We start from the raw sequence: 19,406 nt of genomic DNA, 5'->3' as shown, positions 1-19,406 counted from the left end.
GTTTTGTCTTTTTTTTGTGGGATGGGGCAGAGGCAGGACATATTGCAATGAAATGGTCTTCACAGATGACATAAAAAACTTACTTACTTGAGGGTCAGGTATTCATATTATATGTTGCATCTTCCAATGATTAGCAAGGAAGACATTTTATTTTGGAGGAGGGAAACATCTAAAACAAAGAGGATAATTGCCTTCGAGGACCAGAGTTGCTCACCCGAGTCAACATAATAAAAGCAATGCAGAGAGGATACAGTACAGCGGGAGAAATGTGGCTCAATGTGCACATAAATGGAACAAGTTGTATAATGCCGGGGCAGCGCGGTTATGCAGCACCTTTGGGGGTGGATAGCTCCACTTCTGATATGTGAAATGAAAAGTAGAAAGAGTCCTCAAATAACTGTCTCGCCCGCACAAAGTTATAGTGCCCTTTGCGCTCTCGCCAAGGCAACTGAGCTCCTGTGATTGCATTTATTGCAGTGAGCTGTATTGGGAAATAGCAGAAATGAAATAGCACAGCAGTTTGCTCTTTGGTCGACACCCGAATCACGTTTGGAGCGCCACTTGTAGTTTGCGTAGTTTGCCACCAGGGGGAGCAAGGGCTGCTCAACCACAATTGAGACTTGACATCAGAGTGACCCAACAATATGATTACGCTTAGACCAGGGGTGTCCAAAGTCGGTCCTGGAGGGCCGCTGTCCTGCCTGTCACAGCTGGGAGAGCTGGAAAACAGGCAGGACAGCGGCCCTCCAGGACCGACTTTGGACAACCCTGGCTTAGACTTTTGCTTGATTTCCACCGGTGCATTGTTTGCCAAGGAGAGTGATCATGTGGATACAGCTCTTGTATTAGCCATCATTAGACTGCTAACTGTAAGGGTCCCTAATTCTATACTTTATGTAATGACCCCTGCGACCCTCGTGAGGATAAGCGGACGAGAAAATGGATGGCTACTTTATGTAAATGTATTTTGCACCTCGTTTGCTCCTTTCAAGATAAGGCCGACGAGACAACCCTGTCCAAATGAATATTTCAATGATGCATTCATGACTCTGAAATGAGAGTTCCATTTGATGGAGAAGACTCGCTCCGTCCTCATGATTATCCTCCCAATTCAGACATGATGAATACTTTGAAAATTCAGAGTGACACAGAGCTGCGATGATTCAAATCTGTGTGATTACAACCATTGACGAATAAAAGGCAGGCAGAGAAATGATACGATAATTATTTCATGTTGAGATGGAGAGTCGGATACATTTCTCTACTACTTGGGAAATTTGATAACCAAACTCGATTTTCAATGGTATGTTCAATGCACTTGGAACTTCTTTTTGTACTCTTCTTCTGACTGACACCTTTGCAAAATGAGATCCCTCTGATACTCCAAAGGCTCTCTTGGGACAATCGCTTATGCAGTAAAAGCTGACTACAAAAATGTCGGGGGAAAAAGCCAACTAGAACATCTGAACTTTATTTAGGGTTCATCAGAGGTACCTGAACTGGTTACCACCCAATCGCAATTTTGAGTGTTCAGTTAACCTACCGCGCATGTTTTTGGAATGTGGGAGGAAACCGGAGTACCCGTACAAAACCCGCGCAAGCACGGGGAGTACAATTGAAAACTCCACACACGAATGCCAGAACCCGGAATTGAAAACTGGACCTACACATGCCAAACCGTTGACCACGGTGCCGCCCAATACAGTAATATATTTAGTAATGTTTATGAATTTAGGGTTAGGTTCATTTTTAGGGTTGGGTGGATTTTGTTCTGAAACGTCCTATGTGTGAATTACAACGCATTGTGAAATTCGGATTGCACAAGATTTTATAGGTCAAACTTATCGGGGGATCCAAGCAAAAAAAATATTTTTCCCAATAATATGTTCTATGCGCCTCCACAAGTCTAAACAATGGGCATCAAAAATACATTTATGGACACATAAAGCCACTTCTGATTAAAATTTGATGTTCATCAGTCTAATTGTTTTTGACTTCCCTTCAAAAAATATATATACACTGTATATATGATTAATCTTTGTCTCGACAGTGTGTGTGTGTGTGTGTGTTTATACGTGTATATGTGTGTGTGTGTGTGTGTGTATATATATATATATAGAGAGAGAGAGAGAGAGAGGGAGTAATGTGTGTGTGTTTGTAGCGCAAAACCATGAGTCTTAAAACTTTTTTTATCCACTGGCTGCACTTAAAAACATTTAACTAGCATGACATTGTCTGGGTGGTCATCCAAAGAGAAATTATTCCACTTATCAGAGGATTTTTTTCTTCACTGCAGTGGGCAAGTTATCTTGTGTACAAATGAATAGTAACAGTAAAGGGGGGGGGGGGGCAGCGCGTCCTTAGTACACTGTATTGCCAAAAGAGCCAAGAGTCCACCGTCCAGCCTCGCTGCTGATGCCTGCTACCCGGAAACATTAGGAGGGCCGGAAAGGACCGATGTTTGGGGAGCACACGTCATTCACTTTTTTTTAACCCCCAAATAATTAGCGACCACCACCATTCCAACCTTTTCCACCGGCTAATAGTGTTGCTAAGCCCCTTCTTTGGTTGAGTTGGATGCGGAAGGACGACGGCATTATCGGTCTATGATTGATTTCCGTGCAGAGGGAGACAGACAGGCGGGCAAAAGGGTTGCCGGACTTGCACTAGCCTTTTGGCTCGGCGTTGCTGAAAATGGCTCTGGCTAAGCACTGGAACGCAGCACGTAGCAATGGAAACGAGCGCTAGCTGCTAGCCCGTGGCTAATAGCTAGCTCGGCTCGAAGAAGAAGGCGTGACAGGCCGCATCCGTCTTTCACGTTCTCCACGACCAGGTACGTCTATATTATGTCCAAATAATCTAATCCAGGTCGACAAAATTTACTGTTAGCATCCCAAGTGTAGTTTGCGTATGTTTTATATGGATGTTTGTGCTATGGCTAACGTTAGCATGGTGCAGCCTTCCCCCCTCCCTTGACGAAGACAGAACAGCTCCACTCTATCGGGCTAGTTTAAATGATCTAAACCTGGGTGATTTGTAGAGTTTCTAAATATTTTTTCTCGCCACTTTCCCCCCCCTATTTCTTTGAATAAAGGCGCCTTCCTCAAAATGGCCCGTTGTTAGTTAGCATGTTTGAACCCGCCTCCAGTGTTTACACTGTGCAGCAAGGGCAATGCTAATGTGTGCGCTTCTTTTCCTCGTTTTTTCCCCGCAGCAGCAGCAGGATTGATGCTTTACCCGAAAATGCGAATCGGCCCAAACTACGATAAAAAAAAATCCCTCGCTCATCACTCGGGGGAGCTCGTTGTGCAAAAGCTCCTTAGGATCGATTGGAGGAAACGGTAAGAAGTGAAGAGGTGAGCCCGAAAAACAAAACAAAACACGACGTACAAAGTGAGACATTGGAATACAGCCAGATTTTTTTCCACATGTTTACAAATGCAACACACAGAAAGGAATACATCAAAACCACTATGCATTCGATTTGACCATGACTATCTAAAACTTGCCAAATCATATTACCAGTTAAATTCCCCATTTGTATATTAAACGAAGGAAACCGCTGGATTGCTTTGTTTACATTGGTTTTAAGATTATAGTCATCCCTGAAGGAACTTTAAATGTCATTAGAGCAATAATTACACGTATACACTCATTAATATTTAGGGAACCACCAGTAAGATGAAAGAGATATATTTAGGGTCTATTACTTCTACCCAACGTGTTAATATTTTGCCCCCATTTTGAAAAATGACTCTAGCAATGAGGATTGGATGAAAATGATTTACAATTATTTACAGATATTTACGATGATGCAATGCGTCACTAAAGAAGCGTTTCATCAGTAAAAGGTAAACCAGAGTGAGTGGAGTAGTGGTGCTCTCACTCTCATCAAATGTTCATAATTGTATAAGATAAGAAAACCTTTATTTGTCTCACGATGGAGAAAGTCCCAAATTACAGGAGCAAATTTATGAAAGGGGGAAAGTACAAGACAAACAGAAGTCATCTTTATCTGTGCACACAATCCCTCTACAGTAATAAAACTATAAAAGTGGTGAAACATTAGTATTAATGTAACTCCCCCACACGCACAATGAAGAAAGACATCTTTGTGATGAAATTTGGGGATAAATGAAGTGGGGTTGGGTAATTTTCCCACAGTATACAAGGGCGCCTCGACACCCTGGTTGGTAATCTCTGATCTTAATGGCGTCGAGCCAAGATTTATTAACAATCGCGCCTTCACAAAGATGATCAAGTGCAATTTTGATTGACTCGGTCATGGTGGAATGATATGAAGAATGCAGTCTTTACTTGTCACATTAACACATCTGGCACTCTCAATCAAAATGAAGCCTTGTCAAGGCATACAGTGCTTGTATCAGATCTCGCTAGACTGCACAAGTTGTCATCATGTAAATGTTTGGTGTATGTTCTCGGTATTTTATTTTACTTGTGATTATTTATTTATGGGGGGGGGGTAATCATCTCTCACTAGTGGCGATCCGGTGGACGAGTGGTACACGTGTCGACCTCACAGTGCAGAGGTTGTAGGTTCGATCTCAGTTCCAGCCTTCCTTTGTGGAGTTTGCACGTTGTCCCCGTGCTTGCGTGGGTTTTCTCCGGGTCCTCCGATTTCCTCCCACATTCCAAAAACATGCATGGCAGGCTGATTGAACACTCCAAATTTGTCCCTAGGTGTGAGTGTGGGCGCGAATGGTTGTTCGTTTCTGTGTGCCCTGTGATTGGCTGGCAACCAGTTCAGGGTGTCCCCCGCTACTGCCCGAAGACAGCTGGGATAGGCTCCAGCACCCCCCCCCCCCCCCCCCGCACCCCACCCCACCCCCGCGACCCTCGTGAGGATTAAGCACTTTGGAAAATGAATGAATGAATCTCTAACGAGTAAAAGGGAGACATTTGAACATTTATTTAGCGTCAATGTGCTCCTCCTACCCAGCAGAACCACTTCAGGGTAAGTTGTAAAACGTCAAATGCTCATTATGATGACTTATCCGAAGTGGCTAAAGAACATATTGCAATATATTACGCTGTGGTTTTTTTTTTGTTTTTTTACCCCACATGATGTGTTTTGTATTAAACCTTTTCGAAGTATGAATTGCCATGTTGACACTTGGTTGACCTAAATCTGCCGCACTTGCTCAAATTGTTCAAAATCGGGTCGGAAAAAGACAATTGGTTTCTTTGGTGTTTGGAATCTAAATATGCCGTTGAAAAAAGAAGCACCGCTGGCTACTGGATGAGACGGGAAGACAGCAAATGTGACCATCCGTTACAGTTTGCAAGCGGCGGCATAAGAAAATTGAACTGAGTCAATAGCTTTCTTCAACTTGGTGTTACTTAAATGTCCGTCAGCGATGGAAGACATGACTTCCTTCTGTGACATGTATTTTTCTTTAACTTTGTGTTTTTTTCAGCGTCAGGGTCTTCTTGGCTGAAGACAGATGAGGATTCTCACTTAGATCAAGGAAAATGTCAAAGCAGTAACTCGCAAAGGAAACAAGAGGAAGTCGATTGAGCTGCTTTGGTAGAAATTATTCGAGGCAAGTTTGAAATTAGGCGGACCACTTTTTCTTTTTCTTTTTTGAAATACTTGTGAGCTTCCCAGCTACTCCACTGCTTTTGGAAGTAAATTGTGAGCAGTGGATGATCGCGGGTACTGACGGCCAATTTTGTTCAGTCCAGATAGGAAACTTTGAAGTGACTTTCAAGCGTCTCTGGATAAAACCTTTTGACAGAAGCGTCTTTAGGCTTTTTTTTTTTTTTTGTTGTTGTTGTTGTTGTTCCTCTCCTTACTTCACTACTCTGTGTTGGGACTCTTGTTGCTGCTCTAAGCACTGGAGGTTTGACTTTGCACTCCCCCCCCTCCCCCATGTGAGTGGGAAATGTTCCAGTTTGGAAAATACAATTTGGACATAATAGAGATGTTAAGTGGGCACCAGGCCCACCAGTTTAAAGGCCTTGGTTTAGACCGACAACTGCAGCATCAGCAGCAAGTGCAACTCCACCAGCACCAACTACAGCAGCAGCAGCAGCAGCAAGCCGAGTCGTCTGGAGCTCTTCTGTCCGGACTTGGCTTGGGCCCCCTGCAGGGGTCAAGAGGTAACGCCTTTTCTGATTCTGCCTCCATTTTTGCCAAGATGAGTGCCCCTCCTCCCCCGCCTTTACAACAGCAGCCTTCCTCATCCCAGAGCTCTCGTTCAAAGTCAAGCAAGATGAGCAGCAGCAGCAGCTCAAGCCATTCTTCAGGCTACCCACAGTTCCTGCGCTCTTTCCACCCGTCTGAGGCAGCACTAGCGCAGGAGCAGTTGCACCCGAGCGCAGGCCGCTTTGAGCACTTTGCCGGAGGAAGTAGCAGTAGTGCGAGTGCTGGGGGATTAGGAGGATTAGTCACATCCCCACCTCCGCCCCCACCTCCTCTGCATCCCGGCCTCTCTGTCCCCCAAGCATCATCTGGCCCCTCCTCGTCCTCCCCTTCCCCTTCAACCTCCGTGGCCACCTCTAGCAGCAGTGCAGTCAGCTCCTTGGGACACCAGTTGGTTGGGGCCCAGTCTGATGCACGGAGCCTCCACCAACAGTTTAGTTGCATGCTAGCGGCGAATCAGTACTTCCTCTCTGGGGTGCCCGCTAACGCCAGTTTAGAGCAGTTTCTCGTTCAACAGGGTAGCCATAATCATTTAGGGATCGGTTTAAGTCAGACCGGTGGGGAACCTAGCCTTGCTCCGCCCCCGGCGCTGCATTCCTCTCACTCGCATAGCCACTCCGCTTCGCAATCGCAGCAGGTTCCGCCGCAGCCCGCCCAGCAGCAACAGCTTCCGCCTCACACCCTTTCTCATCCTCACTCTCACTCTCATCCTCACCACCCGCTGCACCCCGGGTCCCAGCCCTCGTCGCTGGGCGGCTTTGACTTTCAAGGCATCCCTGTCCTCTCAACCAATCAGATCGCTTCACTGATGCAGCAGGAAGGAGGTTTGCCGCTTCCCTTGCCGCTTCATCTGTCCTTGTCTAAGGATGATGGTAAAGCGGAAAGCACGGGTGGTGGAACCGGCGGCGGTGGCGGTAGCACGAGTAGCAGTAGGAGGAAGAAAGCGATGGCTGGCTATTTGCCCCAGCGAAAATCAGAAAGCACTAGCAATGGCCCCGGCAGCCACGGTAACCCGAGCGCGAGTGGTAGCAATGGAGCACTTAGCCATAGTCAGCCCCCAGCTTTAATCGGAAGTGGGGTAGGCTTATCCAATCTGGGCGGAGACCCCTCATCCCTGCTTGCTTCATCATCTTCATCCTCATCCGTAGTTTCCTCTTCCTCCTCCTCCGCTCCCTCTTCCTCCGCTGCCTCGGTGCTGGTTACTAACGAATCTCTCCTTTCTAAATCTGATAACCTGGGCTCCATGCAAGCTAACCCCACAGAGTCCGATACCGAGTCGATTTATAGCTGCGGAGAGTGCGGCAAAAGCTTCCCGCACCTTTCCAGCCTGCGCAGGCACATGCGTATGCACGAGCCAACTGCAGCCGGCACGAGCAAATCTGCCGCCACTTGCCCGAATCCCGTGCACATTAAAAGTCAGTCCGACCCGACCCTGCCCCATTCGACCCAAGAAACTCCCCGACCCTTGTCCAATTGTTGCCCGAGCCCAGACAAAATATTTCATTGCCCCGATTGTGGGAAAGGCTTTAAGAAAAAAGGACACCTCCTGCAACACGGTGTCCTACACTCCTCGGCCCGCCCGTATGGCTGCTCCACCTGCTCTCGGGCTTTTAATCGTAGGGAGTCACTGACACGGCATGAGAAGATACATGAGGAAAAGCCATTCCGATGTCCTGCCTGTGGTCGTGCCTTCCGCGAGAGCACCTCTCTACTCAACCACGCTGCCTCAGGCACCTGCGGCAAGCCGGGTAGGGGACCCAAACAACGAGGCGGCAAGCCAGGAAGCAATGGTGAGGACAGGATAGGGGGAGGGAGCGCAGGAGGTCACGGAGGAGGGGGAACTTATCCGAGCAATGGGGGGGTCGTTTATGGGAAAACTGAGGAGAAGGAGGGTGTTATCGTTGTCGGGGAAGGAGAGCAAAAATCAGGTGTAGGATGTGATCTGTTTCAGTCTGCAAGGGGAGGGAATTCAAATGACAGGGACAGAGCCGATGGTAAATACCCCACTGACTACTCTCGGAATCGTTACACAGGCTACCATGAAGACCACCGTTCTCAAGGTAATCCGTCTCCATGCTACTCCGGCGCATCCCCCTGCGGAAGCGGGATGGCCGGCCCGGCCCTGAGAAAGGCACCCCTGGCCCCGACACTGCATCCGCACTCTCAGAGCCACAACCAGCACCATCATCCGCAGCAGCCGCAGCCGCAGCCGCAGCAGCAGCAGCCCCACCTGCCCCTCTCCTCTCTCTTGGATGACTCAGAGGATGATGTCACTAGCTCCGTCAATAACGCAATCTCCGCCATCACTGCGGCAACTGGAAATAGAGACGACAGGGGCGACATCATAGGAGGTCTACTCGGTGGGCTGGGCCTCGGCCCTCTGGGCTCACCGTCAACCTCCGGCATGGACAAGAATTTCCGAGGCGCTGGCAACCAGGAGGCGTTGAGCAACAATCCACCCAATCCCGCCGCGAAGCCCAAACGTCCCCGCAAACCCAGAGCCAAGAAGGACCCATCGGCCGACGGGCAGCCCCCCAAACGTAGGCAGTACACGCCGAGGATGGGAACCGGCGGGCTCCCTCGCACTCACCTCTGCAGCGTCTGCGGGAAGGGTTTCGCACGCCGCGAGACTCTTCGCAGGCACGACCGCATACATACCGGAGAAAAGCCTCACCACTGCACGGTTTGTGGCAAGTATTTTCGGGAGGCTTTCCACCTTAGCAAGCACCAAACGGTTCACTCTGGGGCTAAGAATTACAAATGCAGCATCTGCGGGAAGGAGTTTGGTTACTCCCAGAGTCTCAGGCGGCACAGCAAACTCCACCAGAAGGGGGAGATGGAAGAGGTGCCCGCAACGCCGGCTCCGGAGAACATGAACAGCTTTAATCCCGACCCTCAATGCGGTGTGACCCAAGACGGGAGCCAGAACCAAGTACCAAGCACCTCCTCCTATTACCCCTACCCTCAAGATGTCAAGCCTCACGATTCGCAGCCTCCGGCTCGCCTCTACACCTGCGCCATCTGCTGGAAGTCCTTCCGCCACCACTTCCACCTGACCGCTCATCACCAGACGGTTCACGAAGGAGGGGGCGAAAAGCATTTCTGCTGCGAGGTGTGCGGTAAGGCCTTCGCTTACTCCAACAGCCTTACCCGACACCGGCAGTCCCAGCACGGAATCACCCGCGGGGAGCCGCCGAACCCTCAAGAAGGCGGCGGCGGCTCTGCGGACAACAGGGGGGGGAGCGACGTGAACCAGTCGACGTCGGAGAGCGAGGCCGCCACCAATGCCCTGCTGCAGATGGCCCCGGCCGCCGACGGCCACGGGCCTCCGAGTCTGAACGTTGTCACTCACGGCCACCAACAGGCGGCGCCGCAGCCACCGGCCGGTTATTCGCCTCTGTTTTATGACGCGACGGCGGCCCAGTCGTCGTCCTCCGGCGCCCAGTCCTACTCGCAGCCCCTGCCCCCCAATTCCACTGTCATGCCGCCCCACCACCCGCACTCCCCCGCCGGGGTGAAAGGGGAGCACATCTACCCGGCCGGATCCCGCAGCCGCACTCTACACACCACGGCCCCGTTCCAGCCCCTCACGGAACTGCCCTCCGCCGAACATCACCATCTACATCATCATCATCATCACCCCCACCTTCATCCTCCTCATCATCAGTTGGGCGTCCAGCCCCAACAACACTTCGACTGCAGCAACCCGTTGCCGCACGATGAGATCAGACGACACAAGAAGAAAAAAAAAAAGTCCGATAGGAGAGAGCGGCAGGGAACGACTCGGTACGACTTAGTCCGATTCGACGGCGGCCCCAAGAAGAGAAAGATAAGTTGCACGGTCAGGGGGCAGCCGAACAAAAAACAAGGCTCTCTTCGCTTGACAATTAGGCGGGGAGAAGGATCTGGCGGCGGCGGCGGCGGGTATAAACTTGTCCACACCGGGGGCGTCAAGGTTCAGGTCCTGTCGTCCTTAAAAGTTCCCGTGAAGCGTTTTGGCTGTCCTATATGCCCCGGTTCGGTGTTTTCCCGCAAAGCGGGGCTGCTCGTCCACATGGCAATTAGACACCCGCAAAAAGCCCGAAGCACTCGAGAGCGACTTCGGTGCGGCGTATGTGGGAAGCAGTCTCGAAGACCCCTGGCAGCTTTCGTCCATCGGGCTTCTCATCGCGCCAGAGGGACCTTCTCCTGCCAGTGCTGCTCGGCTCGCTTCTGGAACGCCGTCCTCCTCCGAAGGCATGAGGGCTCCTGCAGCCGCGTGGCCAAGGGAGCGCGGCAAGGCGAGGCCAAGAAGCCGCCGACGCTCTTAAAGAGACCGAGAGAAAGACAGCACCGAGATGGTGCTCAGGGTGACACGCCGTACCACCCGCTGGGATCGTACAGATACTGAGCGTCCTGGTGCCCGCGCCGCCCCCGATGACAAAAAAGGGACTAGGTTTGACACTCTGCTGAGTTGAGGACTGAGTGTGGTAACAACTACTGTAAAAGCATCCAATGAAATCACCTTGAAATGCTTCCAGATTCTTTTGGAATGTCTTTCAAAAAATGTGACTGTTTCCATAGGATCACTAACCCCTTAAGTGCATTGACACTACGCTCGGCAGACACTGTGCAGTCGCTAGGCAAGTTTAGATAACCTTCCCTGCACACGTATCGCTCCTCCTATTCTAACCCGCACAGCTTTTTTTTTTTTGCTGTACGATAAACTGTGTCTCTGCTGTGTACTTTGTATGGTTCATGTAGCACCTCTGAGGATTTTTATTTTATATTTTAACATGTAAAGTGCTTTTTTTATTAGGAATAGGGACTTTGGGATGAAGACATTTGTTGATAGTCTGTCAGTGCATGTTTGTTCTCCGGTCAAGTTTTTTGCTGAGATGATATGTGATGGCTTATTCAAGTATATCCCGGAAGTTTGTAGTGTAAATTTGATATACACCCTAGTGATTATAATCACATATAGATAAAACATGTTGGTGGTAATTAGTATCAAGGGTCTCTCTCTCTCTCTCTCTCTCTCTCTCTCTCTCTCTCTCTCTCTCTCTCTCTCTCTCTCTCTCTCTCTCACTCACTCACCCCCCCCCCCCCCCTGCCAAAGTGAAGAAACTTACAAAAAGCCTTGCTTTTTACGTTGGCTTCCTTGATTTCCATTTTTCCTTTTTTCCTTAGCTTTTATACCAAGGGATAGAATGCAAGGTACAGTAAACAAGTGAACTATAACACGTTTGTCTCATGTTATTTGTATGCTCTTTTTAGCAGTGACTATTTCTACAGTGCTTCACTTTGTGTTTAAGACAAGGACCTATTCTCGAAGAGCAAATGTACTCTTCCGCATATTTATGTATGTAACCGTATTCATACCAATCTTAGGCTGACCCGCAACCTTTTAGTGTGTGCTGAGTCGCAATCATCATCTGACTGTCGTGCTTTTTATTTTCTTCTAAAAATGTTAATTTCCTCACATGAAATTTCCATGTCTGTTTCATGCCTTGTTTTTTTCTTCTAAAGAAAAAATCTATAGTTTTAGTAGATTTCTATCACTTTATTTACTGAAAAGCCAGTAGTTGATTATATTTGAAATGAATAAACCTTGAGTGTAATAAATGGTTTGCCTTTCTTGATCCAAGCCAAACGGAAAGCAACGTGGGGGTCATTGCGGAATTGGAGGACATTTGGGCTTCAAAATTCTTGAAATGTATAATTTCGCCGTTATGATTTTCTCCTACAAACCCATCAATAATAATCGTAAAAATACAAATATAGTCATACCTCGGTTTTCGACCATAATCCGTTCGAGTAGGCTGTTCGAAAACTGAAATCCCACACTTAAAAAAAAAAGAAGTAATCTTTATTGAACACTGCTCAATCAAACTCACTTCCTCGTGTAAGGAAGGCGAGAGGAGTCAAGTGGCGCATTCAAGTGCGCCCAGATTGGTCGAGAACCGATTTTCTGGCATAACCGAGGCATAAAAAAAATCGAAATTTATGCTCGGAAACCGATTTGGTCGAGAACAGAGACGTTCGAAAACCGAGGTTTGACTAATAGTTTCTGAAGTCGGAGTCAAGGATTCGAAGCGACGCTATCCCTCAAATCACGGCAACAGGATTGCAAATCCTGACCACTGTTGCCTTTCTCTACCGGTTGTTTATAAACATTCGCTGCGATGTGTTTGTATTTGACCAAAGGTTCCGTTAGTTGATAACGGCGACGCACTCCTGTCGACGACAGAACCCGTGAAAGAAAGAACTCAAAAGCCAGCCACTGTCATTGTAAGTCCACTAGGTGTCAGTAAATGACACCGGACCGCGGTTCTCTTGCTCCAGCGTGGCTTGGCCATCCAAGTCACGTGGACTCGCACTGTGACAAGGCACAATGCTGCGTGGCTGCGAATTCTGCCCGTGCTTTCCCCCATGAAATGGAACAGGGAAAGAATGTATGCATTCGCATCTCTCTTGAACTGCGACCAGTTGACCTACATTCCAAACAAAACTCAGACTGATAGCCCTGGTGGACTTCACTAATTTGGCGAAAGCTCAAAATGTACAGCAGCCTAAAAGTTGTAACGATGTGAAGTCTAAACCGGAAAACTGTGCCGCGGCCAGTGCGTTCCGTCAGGGCCAGCAAGGCCTTCTCTGCTGGCCTAAACATTCTCAGTTTATTAAATTTACTTTTCTGAGAATAACATACATTTAATTTGTTATTTTATTTTCATAAATATGTCAACAAAATGATTCTCTGTATTCTTTACGTCATATTATTTCCACTTAATCGAGTTATTTAAAATAACATTGAAAGCCACTCGCTAAATAACTTATTTATTATGGTAGAGTTTTTAACCAATCATATTTCAGATAGCCTGTGTTGCCAGGTAAACTAAACTTGCTCGGGGCCTTCAGATTAAACAGAGCAGGCCCCTGTGCGCTGTAAATGAACGGGCACAGTCAGGTTGCAATAGCCAATCAGACCACGAGTTTGCGCACCGGGGCCAGCTCGAATGCCTTACGTCGACATTGGACGTGCGCGTTCGGTGATTGGATGGGCGCCTGCTAGAGGGAGCTGCTGCTGCATTTTGACCCAAAATGGCCGAAGGAGAAGACGTTGATCTGGTTGCAAGACTACTTTCCACACAATTTTCAAGACGGACCTTCCACTGGATTTACCAATTGAAGTTGTTTTACCAAGGCAGCAAGGAAACATCAGAGGACAGGCTGGGCACTTACAATCTACGGTGCGTTTCAAAACGTTTGGGGACACTCGCGTAGATCTGCAGCTCAGTGAACAGGCACTAAATTGGTGAGTAAACTAATTTTATTTTACATTTCTTCTTGTTATTTTATTTCGTTAGTATAGAGTAAGATACAAAAATGTATCTGTAGCCGAGTCTCTGGAAGGACTAGACTGGACACCAAATAATTTTTATGTGGGCTTTATTCCCGACTGAACAATGAGAAATTGTACAGCTTTAAGATGAAAGTCTGAGATGTAAACTGAATTTTAAAAGAGTTCGAAAAGGGATCTAAGAGATCAAAGAAAATCATTTAACAGATTCAAGACAATTACGCCACAATAGACAACAGCAGTGGCTTGTCGATATGTTCCGGTGTGTTGGGTGTGTACAAAGCACGTGGACAAACACAAATGATCTCCCCTGCTGTACAGCTGTTCACACGACTCACTAGTGGTAGATTTCAATCTCCAAACCAAACCACTCCAGATATTGTGCTCTGAATATCGCCAGGGTTACGACGACGATCATGGGTGTATCGAGTTGGGACAAGCAGTGGGCACAGTTCAGCGACTACCCTCCTTCACGTGCATGTCACCCTTACTGGTCTGATTCTCACATGCTGCATATGTTCCCGCGTGTTTTGATCTAGTGTGGCTCTTAAAGTGACAGTGCTACATTTGTTAAACAAGGAAGCCTTCACTACAAGCGTCTAAGTAAGGTTCACCTGGTTACATTCTCCCCTGCTACAAGTCAACGTCCTCTGTGACTTATCACTCGATCACCTGTCTGGTGAAGGTCGAAGTGTAGCGGACTACCCCTGCTAAAATCTGAGAGAATACGTCCGGACTCAACGAAATGGCATTGCATGTTGACACGGGGAGATGGAACGGATTCTTGTGTTTCCCTGCAGTGTTCCTCTTACTCTTGCGTAGGGCAGAACTGGGTACACCTACACTAACAGTCACTTTTCTTTCTCCCCTCGGTGCAGGCCCAGGTCTTGGGCTCTCCTCAGCCATGCTAATATCTGATGTGGCCTCAAGGTTTTGTCGCGAGTCTGTTTCCAAATTTTCCTCCTCCTCAGAACCAGTGTCAGAAACATTATCATTATCATCTGGCTCTTGGGAAACTTCCTCTTCCGCAAGTGGTTCATTGAATTCTTCAACTAATACAAACTCGATATCATTCGCCTCGTCTTCTGATGGTGGAGCTGGGATAGGTTGTTTTTCAGGTGCTTGGCGAGGACTTCTCTGTTCCGGCGCTGGTCCCACACATGGACGGAGGTTGGACCTATGCACCCTCTTTGTCAGTCCTCCATCTAGGGTCTCTACTGTGTAGGTGGTTCCTTGTACCTCCACAACCTTGTACATGGTCGAGGCCCATGCATCCTGTATCTTATTTCTTCCGAGAGGCCTGAAACGTAGGTACACGAGTTCACCCACATCAACAGGTGGACAGTAGACTTTCTCCTGTTGCTGGGCCATTCTCTCAGCCGCTTTGCTCTCAGTCATCTCTCTTTCATGTGCATCTCTGAGTCGTTCCTGGTGTACGGCCAGCCAGTCGACTGTATCATCTTTGACTTGTTGCTCTTGGCCCAGTAAGGCATCCACTGGAAGGTGAGGATGGACGCCAAACAACAAGTAATGGGGTGAATGTCCCGTTGTTGAGTGTGGAGTCACATTGTATGCATAGACCAACTCGGACAGGTGTTCCGGCCAACGGCGCTTCTTTTCAGGGGGAAGTGTACGCAGAAGATCATGTAGGGTTCGGTTGAACCTTTCACACTGTGGGTTGCCTTGGGGGTGATAGGGTGTGGTTCGGGTCTTCTTAACTCCATAGAGCTCGCACAACTCGGCCACGACAGCACTTTCAAAATTCCGGCCTTGGTCTGAGTGCAGGCGTTCTGGCACACCATACTTGAGAAACCGCTCTCTCAGGATGATTTTTGCAGTAGTATCTGCCTTTTGATCTCGAACAGCAATTGCCTGACTGAACTTCGTGAATACATCCGTTATCACGAGAACACTTTCCCGCCCATCTGTTGCACGTTCCAGTGTCGTGAAATCCACAGCAACGACCTCAAGTGGCCGAGTCGCCAAAAATGGAGTTCGAGGGGCCCGAATCTTTGGTTGTGGCATTTTGGTCAAAACACATCTCTGGCACTTCTTTATCCACTGCTCAACTTCTTCATGCATGCCTCCCCAGAAACACCTTTGCCGCAGCAGACCTAATGTTCGCTCTATACCCTGATGTCCCATCTGGTCATGGACACTTCTGAGAACTTTATCTTTGAGACAGGCAGGTAGTAACAACTGGTAGCATTCTCCCAGGTGAACATCGTTAATCACTCGGTACAAGAGTCCATCTCTCTCTCTGAGACGGGGCCACTGTTTTAGCAGAGCGCGCACTGGCTTTGAAAGGCCCCTTCTTTCTTGATAAGATGGTTTTCTCTGATGGCTCCAAAAGTCACGCACCACTTTGAGAGTCGGGTCGGCAGCCTGAAATCCTTGAAGTACTTCCTTGGAATATCCCGGCAGTGTGGGGGTATTATCTTGAACAGTTTCATCATTTACTGTCTCATTGGCCTCTGACGCTTGCAGCTGCCTGATCATATGGGTCTCAACTCCTGCCAAAACTAACTCTGGTTCTAAAACCATCCCTGTCCTCAGTGAGCTACAAATTGCTACACTACCATCAAACTCTGCATCGTCACTGGTCGGTTCTGGCTCATCATTCACCGGTCGACGAGAAAGGCCATCGGCTACAGTATTACATCTGCCAGGACGATACTTTACATCAAAATCAAATATTGCTAACTGAGCCACCCAGCGCTGTTGAGTTGCTCCTAAGTCAGCAGTCTGAAGGTGACACAGAGGGTTATTATCGGTGAGGACTGTAAACTTGGACCCGAGCAGATAACTCCTAAACTTTTCAGTCACTGCCCACTTCAGTGCTAGGAGTTCAAGCTTCATGCTGCTATAGTTCTGATCATTCTTCTCAGCACCCCTAAGTCTACGACTTGCAAAAGCTATCGCCTTCTTCTGACCCGCTTGTTTTTGATAAAGGACTGCACCCAAACCTAAATTGCTGGCATCTGTCTCGAGTATGAAAGGTGAAGTAAAGTCAGCATAACCTAGTGTGGGTGCATTTGTGAGCCGTTTTTTTAATGCTTCAAAAGCCTGTTGACACTGAGGTGTCCAAGCGGACCTAAACAACTGGCTAGCCCTGGCCCGACTATTTTCTGCTACACAGGTGCTAACAACGTCATGAAGCGGTCCGGCGATCTTAGAGAACCCTTCCACAAATCTCCTATAATAGCTACAAAAGCCTAAGAAAGACCCGAGTTCCTTTACTGTAGTAGGGATAGGCCACTGTTTCACTGCACTTATTTTATCCAGGTCTGTTTTTATGCCTTCCGCAGACACCTGGTGACCCAGAAACTTCACTTCCGTTTTTAGGAAGTGACATTTCTCAATCTTTACTTTAAGGCCTGTGTCCCTCAATCGCTTCAGAACTGTCTCTAGCCTCACTAGGTGGTCACGGAAGGTTGGTGAGAAGACCAGTAGGTCATCCAAATAGACCAGTACGATCTGAAACGCCAAGTCACTCATTGTAGTCTGCATCAGTCGCTGAAAAGTGGCGGGCGCATTACACAACCCAAAAGGCATTCTACGGTACTCATAAAGACCAAAAGGTGTGGTAAATGCCGTTTTGTGTTTATCCTTCTCATGTACTGCCACCTGATGGTACCCACTGGCGAGATCAAGTGTGGAAAAGAACTTGGCGCCACTTAGAGCATCCAGGCTTTCATCGATACGGGGGAGTGGAAAAGCATCCCGCCTCGTTTTCGAGTTGAGCCTCCTATAATCAACGCAAAGTCTCAAACTGCCATCTGACTTTCGGACCAAGACGACTGGTGAAGCATAGGAACTTGAACTCTCTTGAATCACACCTTTCCTCAACAACTCTGATATATGTTCTTTGACTTCCTGATACTGATTAGGTGGGATGCGACGGTATGCTTGGTTGACTGGGATTTCATCAACCACGGGGATTTCGTGTTTAACCCTATCAGTAAATCCCAAGTCCTCGTCTTGTAGAGCAAACACATCCGCATACTTAGTCAGGAGCCCCCTAAACTCTGCCTGTTGGGTCGTTGTACCACCTATGTCCAACCGGTCTAGTAAGCCCTGTACGTCACAGTTTGACTGTTGAACACTTTTCCGACTAATTGTGACTTCCTCGTGGTTGGCCGAAATCTGTCAAAAATTCACTTCTAAGGGATTGCCTTCCCTACACTGACACTGACTTAGAATACCTAGCCGTGTTCTTGGAGCTAACCAGGTGTCCTCTGGAGACAAGTTGACGACTTGGACTGGGAAAACATTGCTGTGGGAAGGGACTACTGTTGGTACCACAATCAATCCTCCTGGTAATTGGCTATTTCCAGGTTCAAGCAGCATGCTTACAGCATCATTGGGTGACCTCTTTAGGCCCCTTGCGTAGACTGTTGCGACGGAAAAAGACGGTACTCTAACTTTGCTTGTTCCTATGACACGAGCAGCTGAAACCTTCTCTACCAACTCTGTTTCTTGCACGCGCTGAAAGGCCTCTTTCCAGGCAAAATCGAATCCACCACCCAAAGTGGTGTCGAACCGTGCCAATGCCAATTGTTGACATCGCTTGGTAATGTTCATTCCAATAATTCCCTGAAAAGGTTTGCCAGCCTCATCTGTGCTATCTTGGATAACTAGGAATCCACACTCAGGGATCTTGACTCCCATTGCCTGCACGTCCAACTCAACATAACCTAAATAGGGTAGAGGCAAGTTATTTGCTGCGGTTAGTTTAAGCCATTTAGCAGTACAGTGCATATCTTCATCTCCTCCATTAAGACAGTTTCTGAAAAAACTTTCTGTGAGGGTGCTTACATTGCTTCCAGAGTCAAGTATGCATCGCAAGGGGACTCCACCAATCTGTATGTCTACTTCAGGGCACTTGCCTACAGCCCTCTCTATAAAATGTTCTCTCGTCAACAAATGACCTGAACCTTCACTCCGACCCCTCACTGACCGGCTCACAACAGTGGAGGATTCCCGTTTCCCTGGACTGGCGGCCTGGGCACAGTAGGACGTTGATATGAAGGTTTGCGTGTCACCGGGCATTGCTTAGCAATATGTCCAACACCTTCACATCGCAGACAAATTGGTTGGCCGTCACTCGTATACTTGGGTTGAACCTTAGGTCTGCTATTGGTCATGGTGAGTCCACGGACTGCATTTGTCAATTCACTAATAGCCTTTCCCTGTTGGGCAATTATTTTAACTACTTCCTGCAGGGTCACGGAAAAGTCAGTTTGGACTTCAGTGGTCGTGTCTCTCTTCTCTAAAGTCCTATCCTCGTGGTCACTAACCAGGTTTCTGTTCTTTGCAACACTAGTGTGAGGTGGTTGGTCTTCAAGGGCCCACATCATGGCCTCCTTTCTCACATCGAATAGACTACTTTCCGGTCTCTCTCTGAGCAGCCTACGCAGTTCACGCCTCAAGGTGGAGTCTCGCACTCCCTCCACGAACTGGTCTCTAAGAGCTATCTGAGCATCAGATACCACATTAGGCGACTGTTGGAGGGCTGAATTGAGCAGCTGTGAGAGAGCATGTGAAAATTCACGCAATTCTTCTCCATCAAGTTGTCTGCGAGCATAAAAAGCGTGTAGGAGTTGCGGTACCGTACGTTTTTCTCGAAAGGCTTCACGCAAACAAGAAAACACATCACTGGGCGTCTTAGGTTGCCCTCGCATGCATAGTTTAACCTCCTCTAGGGCTGAACCTTTTAACAGTGAAAGAATGAAGTCTACTTGGTCTTCCTCCTGTAGACCTCTCGTTCTTATTGCCCGTTCTACTTCCTCTATAAACTCATCAACAGTGTCAACATCTTTCCCAATCTCACCAGAAAAAGGTACAATATGTTTTTCCCTTGGGATGTAAACAATTGATCTGGGCTAAACATTACCCAAA

At 48.1% G+C, this 19,406-nt stretch overlaps 1 protein-coding gene across 4 annotated transcripts; it reads left to right on the top strand.

The window, feature by feature from the left end:
* Positions 1–2,402: 2,402 nt before the first annotated feature.
* Positions 2,403–11,770, top strand: LOC147204337 (uncharacterized). Of its 4 annotated transcripts, none has more exons than XM_086113680.1 (3): positions 2,403–2,833; positions 3,215–3,341; positions 5,439–11,770. In XM_086113680.1, the coding sequence occupies exon 3, from the start codon at positions 5,907–5,909 to the stop codon at positions 10,554–10,556; it is 4,650 nt and encodes a 1,549-aa protein (XP_085969806.1). In that variant the 5' UTR covers positions 2,403–2,833; positions 3,215–3,341; positions 5,439–5,906; the 3' UTR covers positions 10,557–11,770. The 4 variants fall into 4 exon arrangements, with proteins under 4 accessions (XP_085969806.1, XP_085969805.1, XP_085969807.1 ...); XM_086113679.1 differs by having other exon boundaries at positions 3,215–3,356; XM_086113683.1 differs by having other exon boundaries at positions 2,428–2,833; positions 3,215–6,123; positions 8,200–11,770.
* Positions 11,771–19,406: the final 7,636 nt, after the last annotated feature.

The sequence above is a fragment of the Hippocampus guttulatus genome, chromosome 6 (assembly GCF_054856545.1).
Source record: "Hippocampus guttulatus isolate MCC_2025c chromosome 6, RoL_Hgut_1.0, whole genome shotgun sequence".
Lineage (NCBI taxonomy): Eukaryota > Metazoa > Chordata > Actinopteri > Syngnathiformes > Syngnathidae > Hippocampus > Hippocampus guttulatus.
The sequence above is the reverse complement of the archived record's forward strand: the minus strand, read 5'-3'. Positions and strand labels throughout refer to the sequence as shown.

Excerpts from the sequence above, each read along its gene's own strand:
- LOC147204337 (XM_086113681.1), top strand. The coding sequence starts at position 5,907 with ATGTTCCAGTTTGGAAAATACAATTTGGACATAATAGAGATGTTAAGT.